This window comes from Paramormyrops kingsleyae, chromosome 3, assembly GCF_048594095.1.
Source record: "Paramormyrops kingsleyae isolate MSU_618 chromosome 3, PKINGS_0.4, whole genome shotgun sequence".
Lineage (NCBI taxonomy): Eukaryota > Metazoa > Chordata > Actinopteri > Osteoglossiformes > Mormyridae > Paramormyrops > Paramormyrops kingsleyae.
Window position 1 is genome coordinate 23,738,774 of NC_132799.1, and position 12,907 is coordinate 23,751,680.

The 12,907-nt window shown below is 50.2% G+C and overlaps 1 protein-coding gene across 2 annotated transcripts in view; it reads left to right on the forward strand.

Moving 5' to 3' along the window:
- Positions 1-803: 803 nt before the first annotated feature.
- The window catches only part of LOC111846174 (metabotropic glutamate receptor 3), a 28,628-nt gene continuing 16,524 nt past the window's right edge, over positions 804-12,907 (forward strand). Inside the window, exons 1-2 of one of the 2 annotated variants that reach the window (XM_023816124.2) lie at positions 804-1,122; positions 10,681-11,269. In XM_023816124.2, the coding sequence (XP_023671892.1) occupies positions 10,805-11,269 (465 nt within the window). In that variant the 5' untranslated portion in view covers positions 804-1,122; positions 10,681-10,804. Of the gene's footprint in view, positions 1,123-2,823; positions 3,241-10,680; positions 11,270-12,907 lie in introns of those variants that run through there. The other variant, XM_023816125.2, reaches the window with a different exon arrangement.

Below are 12,907 nucleotides of genomic sequence, written 5' to 3' on the forward strand. Positions count from 1 at the left end.
TCACCGTGTGCCCAGCTGACTGCAGGGACAGGAAGGAGGAGCAGTTAACCAAAGCGGAGGTGTCGAATGAGAGAGCCTCCAAGCATCTTTAGATATTCAACAGCTCACCCCTGCTTGGTGCGGCCCAACCTCCTTCATTACTTACTGCTGTGGATGGATGGACGGATGGATGGCAACTTGCCAAGGAGCTGCGTTACTTAAACTGCCCACCTGTTAACAAGGTGGGGGTACTGCAGAGTACCTTTCCTGGAACGCAGTGTTCAGTGAGTGCGGGGAGGATGAGATTAGCTCCTTCATCCTCGGCCAGTCTCCAGCGATATTTTGCCGAAAAGCACAAGTTTATGTTGTGCAATTAAGGCAATGCAAGAATGCAAGAAAGTGCAGGGGAGTTCTCACGCTAATCCTGCCACGAGAAAGTTTGTTAATTAATAAAATTAATGTCTCAGTATGCCTAAATTTACGCGCTTGTTTTATCATATATAGGCTATACAACAAAAATAGAGACATCTTTATTCAGAAGACTACATTTCTAATGACGCCTGTTCTCCGTGTTACCCGGCGTTTTTAGCTATCGTTTCACTTACCCGCTATTTTCCTTTTAACGATCGATTAATAAAAACGTTGAGTGATATAGGATATAAAGTTATTTACACAAAGCAGCAGTATTTTAACAAACCAAATAATTACACAGTTGCTATCAGAATATCATGCTCTTTCAGTAATTGTTTTTTTTTTGGGGGGGGGGGGTGTGGGGTAAGGTACTAGACAGTGCCGAAGCCCTCCAGTTAGTGGTACATAGCGGTACATTAAAATATAAAGTGCGCGCGTGCATATGCACCCTTATAATATCTGTGGGAGGGGAAGACGTTTCTTCACTCAGCCAATGAGGATCCGGCATCCCTGCAGGATCGATTGTTGTTGCTAGGAGACAGAAGCATCCCCGACAGGTAGCGGGACCCGTTGGGTCCGTGAAGTGAGTAAGACCATCAACCCAGGCGGACCGCGAAACAGGCGACAAGTGAAAGAGGACTGTCAATGAGAAGCGCCTCTTTGCCGGATTAACAGAAAAGTACGATTTAAAGGACGGCTCGCATTTAAGAGACAGTGCGCCTTGCTGAGAAGGTATGTGTGTTATTTTGTGTAATAAATGCTTGGTCACCAGTTTGAGATGCACTGCCGATAACTTGCTGCTGGAAAGTTACTCACTTAATCGCCACTGAATGCAATGAAGATCTTCAGCGCATCTTTTTTTTTTTTTAAGCTTTATTTTATTCGCGGTGCCCTTCTTTGTGCTTGCATGCATATCATCCCGATTAGGGTATTTTGGGGAAGGGTTTTTTTTCGTTGCCGAATTATCAATGGAATGTTAATTAGTGATGATAATAATAATTATTAGTATTAAAGAAATATGCAAGCGCGTAGTGCATTGTGCCGTTTTCTCATTCACTGGTGACTTGGGAAACTGTCCTCACTGTTTTTCCGCAGCACGAAGGTATATTTCAGATGTTATGTAACATACGGGGAAGATGGGAACCGCGATCGCTGTCATATTCATGTCACATATCAGTAACGGAGCGATGCACATCCGGCTGTAGCAGCCTTACTGCGATCTTAACAGTGCCGCTCCCGCCTGGAATAGCCGACCCCGCTACACCTGCCTTTCAGTCCATTCATGCCGGTGACCTGAAGCCTGCTCCTCGGGTTCTCGGCGTGAATTCAAGGCTCTTGCTTTGACAGGCGCCCGTAGTAAACGGGTCACCGTCAAGCAGAGTATTGGGTTAGAGCTGCAAGCAAAGCGCTGCGAACGCATCCTGACTGCAAAGCTTGCGCGCGGAATGTGTCCAGGCCGAAGCAGCTACTTTGACTGCAAACAGCAATATGAGGTTTGGGGAATCCTGTCCTACACGGTGTATCATATAAAAACCCAGGAGCTGACTCAGTCTTGCGTGCTTTTTCACATTCCTGTTGCCTCCCTTCAAAGTTAACATTGTTTTGTAGTCAGAGCTCCACTGCAGAAAAATGCTCTTGTTTGTAAATGCTGGGTATTCTCATGTGTCTCCAGTATACAAACACCTGAATATTACACCAGTGTTTCTTCGCTGTATGATAATGATGCATTATTTACGCCAGTAGAATCTGCCAGGAATGGTAATGCTGATTTTTCATTCCATTTGAAGGTGGTAATATCCGTCCCCTGTTCCTAACTTCAGATGTTGGTTATTCATATCACCGTTACGAACGCAATGACTGGGAGCTGGCTTTAGAGAGGACATCTTTGTCCTCTTTAGTGAGATTTTGCTTATCTTACTGAAGCCAGGGCTGGGCATGCAGACTTTTCATGTTTTTATTTATTATTCAATTCCTGCTTTGGAACTGGAGGAAAAAAAGGTGAGAAAAATCATTTGTGGGGAAACATCAAAGGATTCTGAAGAGGCAGGAAGAAAGGGAGTAAGCGTGAGAATTAAAGACGTGCGTACCTGAGAAGCTCAGCTCTTTAAGTGAGAACGAAGCGATTCAGACGAGCAGTGAAATTAGCATGCCTGACAGTGTTTACCTGTCACCCCAATGTGGAGCTATTAGGCCTTACATAACCAAACCGCGTGTGGAGATCCTTTTAGAATCAAGCTCCGCTCTGACATTATACTCGCTTGAGGTGTGATTTCAGTGCCTCTGGGGATCTTTGGACAAGGTCTCATCAGCGTTGGAAATCGAGGTGCAGAGTCATTATCAGCACATCGCAGATGTTTAGGTTTACAGATGCAGGATGTGTGCACACCTTCTCATGGATGGCGAGAAGGTGTGGCCGGTCATTCTGATGCACGCCCCTGTTCTACTGCACTCTTGCTGTGTAGCAGAGAGCGTGGGCTACCAGAACGACTGCACAGTGCTCTCAGCATCGGTGTCAGCGCGTCACGGGAGTCTGCGTAGCGGCCCGGATGCCTCAAAGTTCATCGGGCGGTCGAGGAGATTGTGTCCGACGGATCAGACAAGAGGGGACGGCTGCGTACCTCAGCGGCGATGACGAATCCTTTTAATGAGGCCTCTGAGCAGAGCAGGAGCAACACAGTGTGCTTTGAGCTGATGGATCCATTCGGTCTGATGCATGTTTCAGCTTATTCCTGGAAAATAGCCTTGCAGATATCCAAAGAAGCAGATTCCATCCCACGGATCCTCGTGCGGGAAAGAGTTGTGGTTCGGCAGCAGTCAAACACGGGGATCTGATGGTAAAATGCCGCCCAGGTGAGAGAGCCACCGTCGCTACGGCGACAGCCCTCGATGAGGGCCCCCATCACCCCAACATCATCTCGCTTTTGTGGCGAAACACCGGTATGCAGGGGTTGTTGTGAAAGCGGAGGGAGCTGAACTTTGCAGAGAGATGTTGTATCCCTTGGTAACCTGCTTATTATGGAATGGCTTCTGTAGGTATCCAGTTGGATCAGCAGGTGTAGCTGAGGGATGTAAACTGCAGCCTTCTGGTCATGAATCTAACATGTAGCTTTGGGTCATGGAGCCCGCTCAGGGAGGGGTACCGGGGACGTCCCGCTCATCCTCACGACCCTCCACATATCAGCCGGTGCCACAACCTGCATCACGGCACTTTTTTCCAGAAAATGAAGGACAGCATTTGGCCATGATTGGCATGACCACTGACCGAAAAGTGACCGGCTTTACGGAACCAGAGGCTGCAGGATGTGGAGGGTTCACTTATCCTGGAGATCTGTCGCTGAGAAGTGTGTTAGGGGGAGGCATCTCATTCGGCTTCCACTCTGCTTCCTGCATCGTTATGCTGTATTCACGTCCCTATCAGCATCTCTGTGTTAAGTTCAACATTCACAGATACAGACTGTCTGATTTTGTATTTATAAAGCAGATAACGTTTTGCCTGAAGAAAAGTACATACTACCCATGCAGTATAAACATAATTTTATGAATCTCTCTTACTCTTGTATGCGTGTTCTAGGTGAGACATTGCTGTTTGTCTGACTAGTAACAGTAAGCTTCGCTGCCTTAGGCTTCTTCTCACTGCATTTCCATAAACGGTCCTCCAGATGCTGACGGGAATAGACCCCGAGCGAGTATTTCTCCTGCCCACTGCTTCTGAAGGGCACAGCAGAGACTTAGCGCTTTCCTGCGTGGCATGGGAAGAGCTTTATAAATTATGGCGCAGTGGCCTAGCACCGTGTGGTGCCCACGTAGAGCCGAGAGGGGCCAGGCAGGGGCCGGGTGTCCGCGTAGAGCCGAGAGGGGCCAGGCAGGGGCCGGGTGTCCGCGTAGAGCCGAGAGGGGCCAGGCAGGGGCCGGGTGTCCGCGTAGAGCCGAGAGGGGCCAGGCAGGGGCCGGGTGTCCGCGTAGAGCCGAGAGGGGCCAGGCAGGGGCCGGGTGTCCGCGTAGAGCCGAGAGGGGCCAGGCAGGGGCCGGGTGTCCGCGTAGAGCCGAGAGGGGCCAGGCAGGGGCCGGGTGTCCGCGTAGAGCCGAGAGGGGCCAGGCAGGGGCCAGATGGCCATATAAAGCCAAGAGGGGCCAAGCAGGGGCCAGTCCCCAATGGGGGCCCCTTGCCAGTCGATATTCCAGTCAGCAGAGTGCTCTTATACTAAACAGCGATGGCTAGCAACGCTGGGAGGCAGCGTTGGGGGGTAAACGGGGCCTGTAGGGTGTGCAAAGTGACTGTGTGAAAGTTCTCATTAATCTGCAGGCCAGGCCAAAGCCTTTGAGTGGAGTAGCTCCATTCAGCTGCACCAAAGTCTGCGTCTTGAGAAATGAGCAGCTATTGTGCCTGGCAGAGGTCGCATGCGTTACATTCGGATTTGTCCGATTTTCCTCAGTATGCGTGTGTAGCGTTTGTAATTAAAATGTCTGAATGGGAAAAAAAACCTATTTAGGATTCCTGTTCCTTTAGTCAAGCAGGTTTTAATAAAGTGTCTGCAGAGAGCATCCAAGCATTTGGCTCATAATTGCAGCCGAGGAGATAGATTGTTCAGGCCTTCCAAAGATCAGGGTTAAGGGCCCAATAGTGAAATCACTCTGCCAACCCGGGAGTTTGAACCAGCAACCTTCCAATTGCAGACACAGTGTCACAACCCTTTGAGCCAGACACCACCAGACACCAGACAAGTCAGAAGAAGCGTGATGCAGATCAAGCAGGAAATGCAACACAGGGGAACCTGGGGGCTACAAATGGAGTGTAGAACGTCATTTACATCCATATTAATTAGAGGTACTAGTTCAGTAGCGTTATATCTTTCTGAAAGGAAGTTTAATCCTATGTAAATCTGCATGAATCCAAAAATAAGCCTGGTTTTCAAAGCCTTTGGTGTGACACTTGTCTTCTATGCCACTAGATTTCTTTAAGCCGAGTGGGAGCGATCGCACCTCCCCTGCAGAGGTGGACATTTCAGGTCCAGAAAGTAAAAATCCAGACCAGGACTTTGTTTCAACCAACCAGTTGTGTATAAAGTGTCACAGTCGCAGAGTACTCAACTGGTTGGTTGAAACAAAATCCTGGTCTGGATTTTTACTTTTTGGACCTGAAATGCCCGCCTCTGCTCCCCTGAGCTGTTTCCATGACTGCCAGCATGATGCAGGGCACCCTGCCCATCCAGGGGTCCTTCCGATTATTCACAGCAGCTGTAGAGGTCAAGACCTTCAGCATGGTGTCCAGGACCAGGCAAGCTCCCATGTAGAACTTCGCTTACCAACCCCAAATTCAAATGTTCCTGGGAGACCTGGAACAGTATCAGAGCTTCTCTCTATCTATGTTCTTAATGTTCCACTGTTATTATCTTGTTTACTTCTGAGAGGCAGTTCTCTGATGGTTGGCTGGCTGGGTAGAGTAAGCTTTCTGTTGTTCTTAATAGTCTAATGATGGATGTTTGATTTGATGAGTATGTAGATGAATGAATGGTGAAGAAGAGGCTTCAGGCGTGGCGTGACTCTGCAGCAGGTAAGCGTCTGGCAGAGGGATGGATGGATGGATGGATGGATGGATTATAAGGGAGGTGCTTCAGGGAATGCCAGTCATGCTCTCTTTTGGCCTTTGTCAGGATGAGAACTACCTGTTCTGATTCATAGTCACTACAGCAGGGGGGGATCAGGCTCTCAGTGTCTGAAGGAGCTTCATACCTCCTTCCCTGTAGCACAAAGCACCTTCTGCTCTCTGTCTCATTGTGTCCGAAGCTTTAAACAGGCACTCCATGAATATTTGATACATATCTCCCCATTTACAAGACCAGACCCAGGAACACCAGTCACATTTGGTCTTTAATTTATATTTCATTTTATTTTTTATTTTTTTTGCTTTCTCTTCCCTGTATTCATTCAGGACATACCTGATTAATATTCCTGTCTAAATACATGCTTTTAAAAATTATTTGTTCTGTTGTTTATTCTGAAAAGTAGAAAAGAAACATCAAATTCTGCAGTGGCCAGTGAGCTGTTGCAGACATGTAGTCTGCATGCCTAAACATTTCACTGCAGGACAGCAGGGGGTGTGGCAGTTAAAGACATGGATTCATTTACCATAATGCAGCCACTTTTAAAAGGTAAACGTTGGGCATTCCTCTGGAGAATCAACTCGGGGTTTCTCAGTTTGGTCAGCTGGCTGGAGTGAGATTTTCAATTTGAGACAAGTTTGCACACACATGCACATGCATTTACATGTATGTAAGATTTTATTACCTTGTACATAGTCTGTAGGCCTTGCAAACTGCCCCAACATTTTTGATGTAACTAATTTTAGGTTTATAACTGATTTGCCATAAAAGTGACAATACAGATGACAATCTTTTGAGCAATGTTGCCCAGCAATGTTGCCCGGCAATGTTGCCCGGCAGTGTTGCTGACTAATGTTGCTCAGGAACTTTGTCATTGATATCAGACAACACATTTCTATTTGGAAAACTTTGATCGGCAGTGAAACATTTGCAATTATCCAGATCCAGATGAGTTGCCCTTTGTCTCACCTGGATGGCAAATGCCCAGCAACATTGTACAACAAATTGCCCTGTGTATCATCACCTTAAGATTTCTCACATGAGCGTGAGAACCTGAAAGCGTGTCACAAAAGATGCGAGTTCGCAACACTGTAAACCCCAGTGATTAGTATAATACCACCCACCGTAGAGTCCGATTACAATGAATTCTGCCTAGGGCCCGGTACCGGCGCTGGGAATGGAACTGCGCTGATGCAAAATATGTCAGTCACCATTCGATAAATTTATAGGGTAAGGAGCACAGGTTTCTCTATGGTCTCCAGCCTTATGCCATTAAGATGCTAATATTCGATAATACAGTTTATAGTTTCCATCTTTGACTAAAAACATTAAAAACAATTAAAACATTACACAAGAAATGACAAGAGTACTACACATATGGTAAACTCGCATTTATTAGCAAGCAAACTGCTAGCTGTCACCCTTTACACCAAAGGAATCCAGAAACACAAGAATTATGCAAATGATCGTAGATATCAGCATTTTTTCCCTGAATGCCAGCGATGATCACTTTATCACATGCTTGCCAGTTCCAGTTGCAGTGATTTATTCAAATCAGCACTAGGGAGTTTTTGCTTGATAAGAGTCGGGGGTCAGAGGGGTTCGGGATAATCTCTGTCAGGTATTGGGGAGCACACTGATAAAGGACCCAGACAGGCCTGCCCGGCGGATCTCAGAACAGCAAAGCGGGCCTCCGCTGCGGGCTGAAGGGCCCGGACACGCACGTGCTCTCAGTACGGCAAAGCGGGCCTCCGCTGCAGGCTGAAGGGCCTGGACACGCACGTGCTCTCAGTACGGCAAAGCGGGCCGTCTCTGCGGGCTGAAGGGCCCGGACACGCACGTGCTCTCAGTACGGCAAAGCGGGCCGTCTCTGCGGGCTGAAGGGCCCGGACACGCACGTGCTCTCAGTACGGCAAAGCGGGCCGTCTCTGCGGGCTGAAGGGCCCGGACACGCACGTGCTCTCAGTACGGCAAAGCGGGCCTCCGCTGCAGGCTGAAGGGCCCGGACACGCACGTGCTCTTAGTACGGCAAAGCGGGCCGTCTCTGCGGGCTGAAGGGCCCAGACACGCCCACCTGCCGGCATTCTGGTTCTGACCTCCTACTTACAGCCATTAGCATTTTGCACACTCAGTGCAGACAAAGATGCTAGCAGCAGGAAATGTATATCCCGTACATTTATGGATGGTGATTCTGGCACGTGTGATGATTGGCTGCTGCTGTTCAGACCATTAGCAGCCATTAGCATCAGGCGCATTCGGTAGGTCTGCATCATCCCACTTTCCTGCTTAAGTCATAAAGTCAAAATGACATAATGTCGTCTTTGTCAGAGCTAACAGAACAGCTGTCACAGCTAAGAAAAGGTACATCCACCTTGATGGGGGCTGATGATGACAGCAGAACCAGCTGCGTATCTCCACTGAGATCACCCACACCAGCTCCAATCAGAAGGGGGGTCCTCATCTTCCTGTTGTGGAATCACCCTATCAGGAGTACTGGTCAGGAGATGGTGGGGAGAACCTGCGGGTTTTTGCAGCATAACGATGGTGATTTTATTGGCTAATAAACTCCCATATGGGCCTGTGATTGGCTCATACACTAGGACACAGAAACACACACTGAGAAACGCACACAGACGTACAATCAGAGACACACACCCACAGAATCTGACACACAGAAGCAGACATGCACAAAGAGAGGCACACAGACACAGATAGACACACATGGCGACAGATCTACTGAAGAATCTGGCAGGAGACGTGTCAGCGAGTCTTTAGAGGGCCCCTGAAGATCTGTTTATTAACATGCACTACAGATAGGAGCAGGCAGCAGCGAGGCAGCCCACATCTTACCCCCAGGGGCCGTGGTCACGTTTAATTCCATCCTGAGTTTAATGCAGTGCTCCACACGACAAAATAAGTGATTCATTCTGCAGGACGGCCAAACTAAACAAGCATTTGTAGATTAAATTAAAAAGGGCCTTGGAGTCAAGTGCGCTTTTTAAAGCCGATAATGAAAAGATGTTGAAATGAAGCATTCAGAGCAGAGACGGTCGGCAGGAAAATGGACGAGACGTCAGGCAGCTTCAAAAGCTCACTGCGGATTCGGGGCTCCGGTAAACGGCCAAAAGCTCACTGCGGGTTCGGGGCTCCGGTAAACGGCCAAAAGCTCACTGCGGGTTCGGGGCTCCGCTAAATGGCCAAAAGCTCACTGCGGTTTCGGCCTCCGGTAAACGGCCAAAAGCTCACTGCGGATTCGGGGCTCCGCTAAATGGCCAAAAGCTCACTGCGGTTTCGGCCTCCGGTAAACGGCCAAAAGCTCACTGCGGATTCGGGGTTCTGCTAAGTGGCCAAAGGCTCACCACAGTTTCGGGGCTCCGCTATCACCTCCCTGCGATTAGAGAGCAAAACCGGTTCATCATGTTCTTAAAACTCATAATGCTTCCTAGGAGTTGTTTTTGAACCTTGATTTTTTATGTATAAAGAATTAAAGGAAAATGGAGATGTCTTTGGTGTATGTGAGGTTGCAAGCCCCTTGCAGTTTCAAGGTCCCGTGTCTGCTGTCTGCACTCCTCGTCTGTGTCTGCCGTCTGCACTCCTCGTCTTGTCTGCCGTCTGCACTCCTCGTCTTGTCTGCCGTCTGCACTCCTAGCATACGCCGTCCACACTCCCCATGTCTGCTGTCCGCACTCGCCACCTGCATCTGCTGCGCCTGTATCTGCTGTCTGCACTCCCCACATCTGCCATCTGCACTCCCTTTGTTTGCTGTCCGCCATCGTTGCCTGCTTCTGCTGTTTATTCTTACATTCTTCTGGCCCTGTGGCTGTATGTGTCGTCAGTCTCGGTCCAGTTACTGAAGAGCTGTCTCTGAGCCTAGCAGCTGAGGTCCTGAGCCCGGTCCACTCTCGATGTGACATCACTGGCTGCCTCTGAATGTCGGCGCCCTGTTCTCTTCATGCCTGAACTTCTCAGTTTCTCCCACGTCCTCCCTAATGAGGCTCCGGTCCAGCTGCTGCAGATGTGCTCCTTAAGAGCAAAGACAGTTTTGTTTCCATGCACCATGGTGCCGCCTAGCAGATGAAGCGGGATTAAGGCGGCTGCGCCAGCCCCCGGATCCGAACGCTGAGCACGCGGTGCTCTGATCCTGCATCGGCGGCGGGTGCTTTAGGTCTTATGTAAAACCCTTCAGAGGACGTGGAAATAGTTATTTTGGGAATGGAGGGAATGTGAAACAAAGGAAGCCACCCACATGCTGGCCGACTGAGCCACGGGAAACACGTCGGTGGCGACGGGCACCTCACCGGCTGGGGCACCTCACGGGGCTGGGGCACCAATTAGCCACCAAACACCAATCAGCATTAACGAAGACCATGCCGTCCTGATGTAGCCCTTGTCAGATACATCCTCATTATCTTCAGTGGTGGGTTTGCTTTTTCTGGGGCGACACTCAAAGAGTCACTTTGGAGTCCCCCCCCCCCCAGATGTTTCTAAAATGAAATATCTAATGAGTAGAGTAAGAAGACTATATCTAACTAGCTGGTTAGCATGACATGCTGCCTCAGCATCTCCTGAATAGGGAACGTTTATTTGCTACTTCGTGTAATAACTGTGTGTGACCAACAGGGGGCCCCCAGAGGCCCCCGCAATTGTGTGGCTAGAATGGTGATAAACAGAGTGGTGCTCTCTCCTCCAGGTCCATGCACTGCTGTCCTCCATGCCTGAGTGCAGCGTGGCCCCTCCTTACACCGTGTGCCGAAGCTGACGGCCTCCCCATGCACTCCTCCTCCTCCTGAGTGTCTCGCTGCCCCCTCTGCACCATGCTGCCCTGCCGCCTCCATGTCGTCCTCCTGGTGGCGCTCTTTGGCAGGCCCCTCCTCCTGCACAGTGACTCGGGCTTCGCCAGAAGGGAGATCAAGATTGACGGTGACCTGGTGCTGGGGGGCCTCTTCCCGGTGCATGAGAAGGGTGCCAGCACAGATGAGTGCGGCCGCATCAACGAGGGCCGCGGCATCCAGCGGCTGGAGGCCATGCTGTTCGCCATCGACGAGATCAACCGGGACCCGGCGCTGCTGCCCGGCGTCACGCTGGGCGTGCACATCCTGGACACGTGCTCGCGTGACACCTACGCGCTGGAGCAGGCGCTCGAGTTCGTGCGCGCCTCCCTCACCAAGGTGGACGACACCGAGTTCATCTGCCCGGACGGCTCCTACGCCCTGCAGGACAACGTGCCGCTGGCCATCGCTGGCGTCGTCGGCGGCTCCTACAGCAGCGTGTCCATACAGGTATGGGCGAGCGGGCGGGAGGACCATGCAGGGGGTGTGCAGCATCACACTCTGCTCTCTGCTCCTGAAGGAGCATCTTGCTGGGGGAACCTTCCTCCTCCATCATTATGACATTTTGTGGCGTTTCCACTGAGATGGGTTTGTTGTTTGTGCGACCCCATTTAAGCAGTCGCCCCCCCCCCCCCCCCCAGTCAGATGTTTCAAAAGCTAAATAAATAGCTAATGAGTCAGTCAGAAGATCGTAGCTAATTACCTGGTTAGCAGAACACTGGTTAGCAGAATTTATCTCCTAAATAAGGAGTGGGTCTACAGAATATTTAGTGTAGCCTCTGTCTGAGGCCAACAGGGGGCCACAAACCTCAGGGCCCCGGGGAGATGTGTGGTGTAAGTGGTGGGACACTGCTGTGTTCAGGTCATATATAAAGCCCTCTAAGTCTCTGCCATGTGTCCCTTGACATTGAATGGGTCATTAAAGAGCCGGTCACACTGTAGTCTTTGGAATTAGCCCTCGCAGGATTTCTCAGGCCAGGATCAGTGTCACCCTCGAAATGCTGCTGTTGTTATCAGGCCCATGACCACCCACGCCCCCCTGCCCCCCACAGAAGAGTGTGCCGGCCCTTTAAATTGCTATGCCCTTCTTGTGCTTCCAAATTGTAGTAGTGTTTGAGATAGGACAGGGGAGCCATTTGCTTTAGCTTTGCGTAAACCCCTCTCTCTCCCTTCGCCATGCCAGTGCCCCCCCCACCTCCATTCAATCTGCCCAGGAATCCTTAATCCCCGCTGTGTTCCCAGTAACCCTGTCCCCTCCCAAGGTGACCTCAGTGCTTGTCCCTGTTAGACAGCCATTGTCATCTGTCATGTGCATCTCAGTTTCCTGACAATAGCCTATTGTCCCTCACCCCCCCCCCCCCCCCCCCCCACTGCCCCCTGCACTGGCTCGGTCTTCTCTGTTGTTCTTGCGCTGTTTTCCTTGCCCCCCCCCAACTGCCTTTCTCCTCTGAAAAGTACTATACTGTGTCACATGTAGCACACAGGCCAAGTTTTTCAGTAAATTATTTTTTGCCGAATGCTTTACCGTGTGGCTCCATCCTGCCTGACACTCAGCGGCCACTCTGTTTCCTGCGGCAGCCATTACAGGCCGTCATGCTGCATAGCCCTTAGCGTCCATAGCCCTTAGTGTCCATAGCCCTTAGCGTCCATAGCCCTTTGCGTCCATAGCCCTTAGCGTCCATAGCCCTTAGCGTCCATAGCCCTTAGCGTCCATAGCCCTTAGTGTCCATAGCCCTTAGCGTCCATAGCCCTTAGTGTCCATAGCCCTTAGCGTCCCTGGCCTCCTTATTTATTCCTGCTAACAGCAGCACTGTTTACCGCCACTCAAACCATGCATTTGCGTGGGACCCTGATGTTTGGGCCACAGTCACTTCCTGTTGGCCACAAACAGTCACTACACTGAATATTAAATAAATGCTTTCCTGCTAACCAGATAGATACCTGTGGTCTTCAGACTCATTAGTTACTAATTTAGGTTTTGAAGCATCCAAAGGGGTTGGCGGGGGGGTCACAGGGCCCCTGCTGGTTAGGTAAGGTCCGCACTCGGTCAGAGCACTGTCAGACTGTAGGTGTGACTGTAGGTGTGTC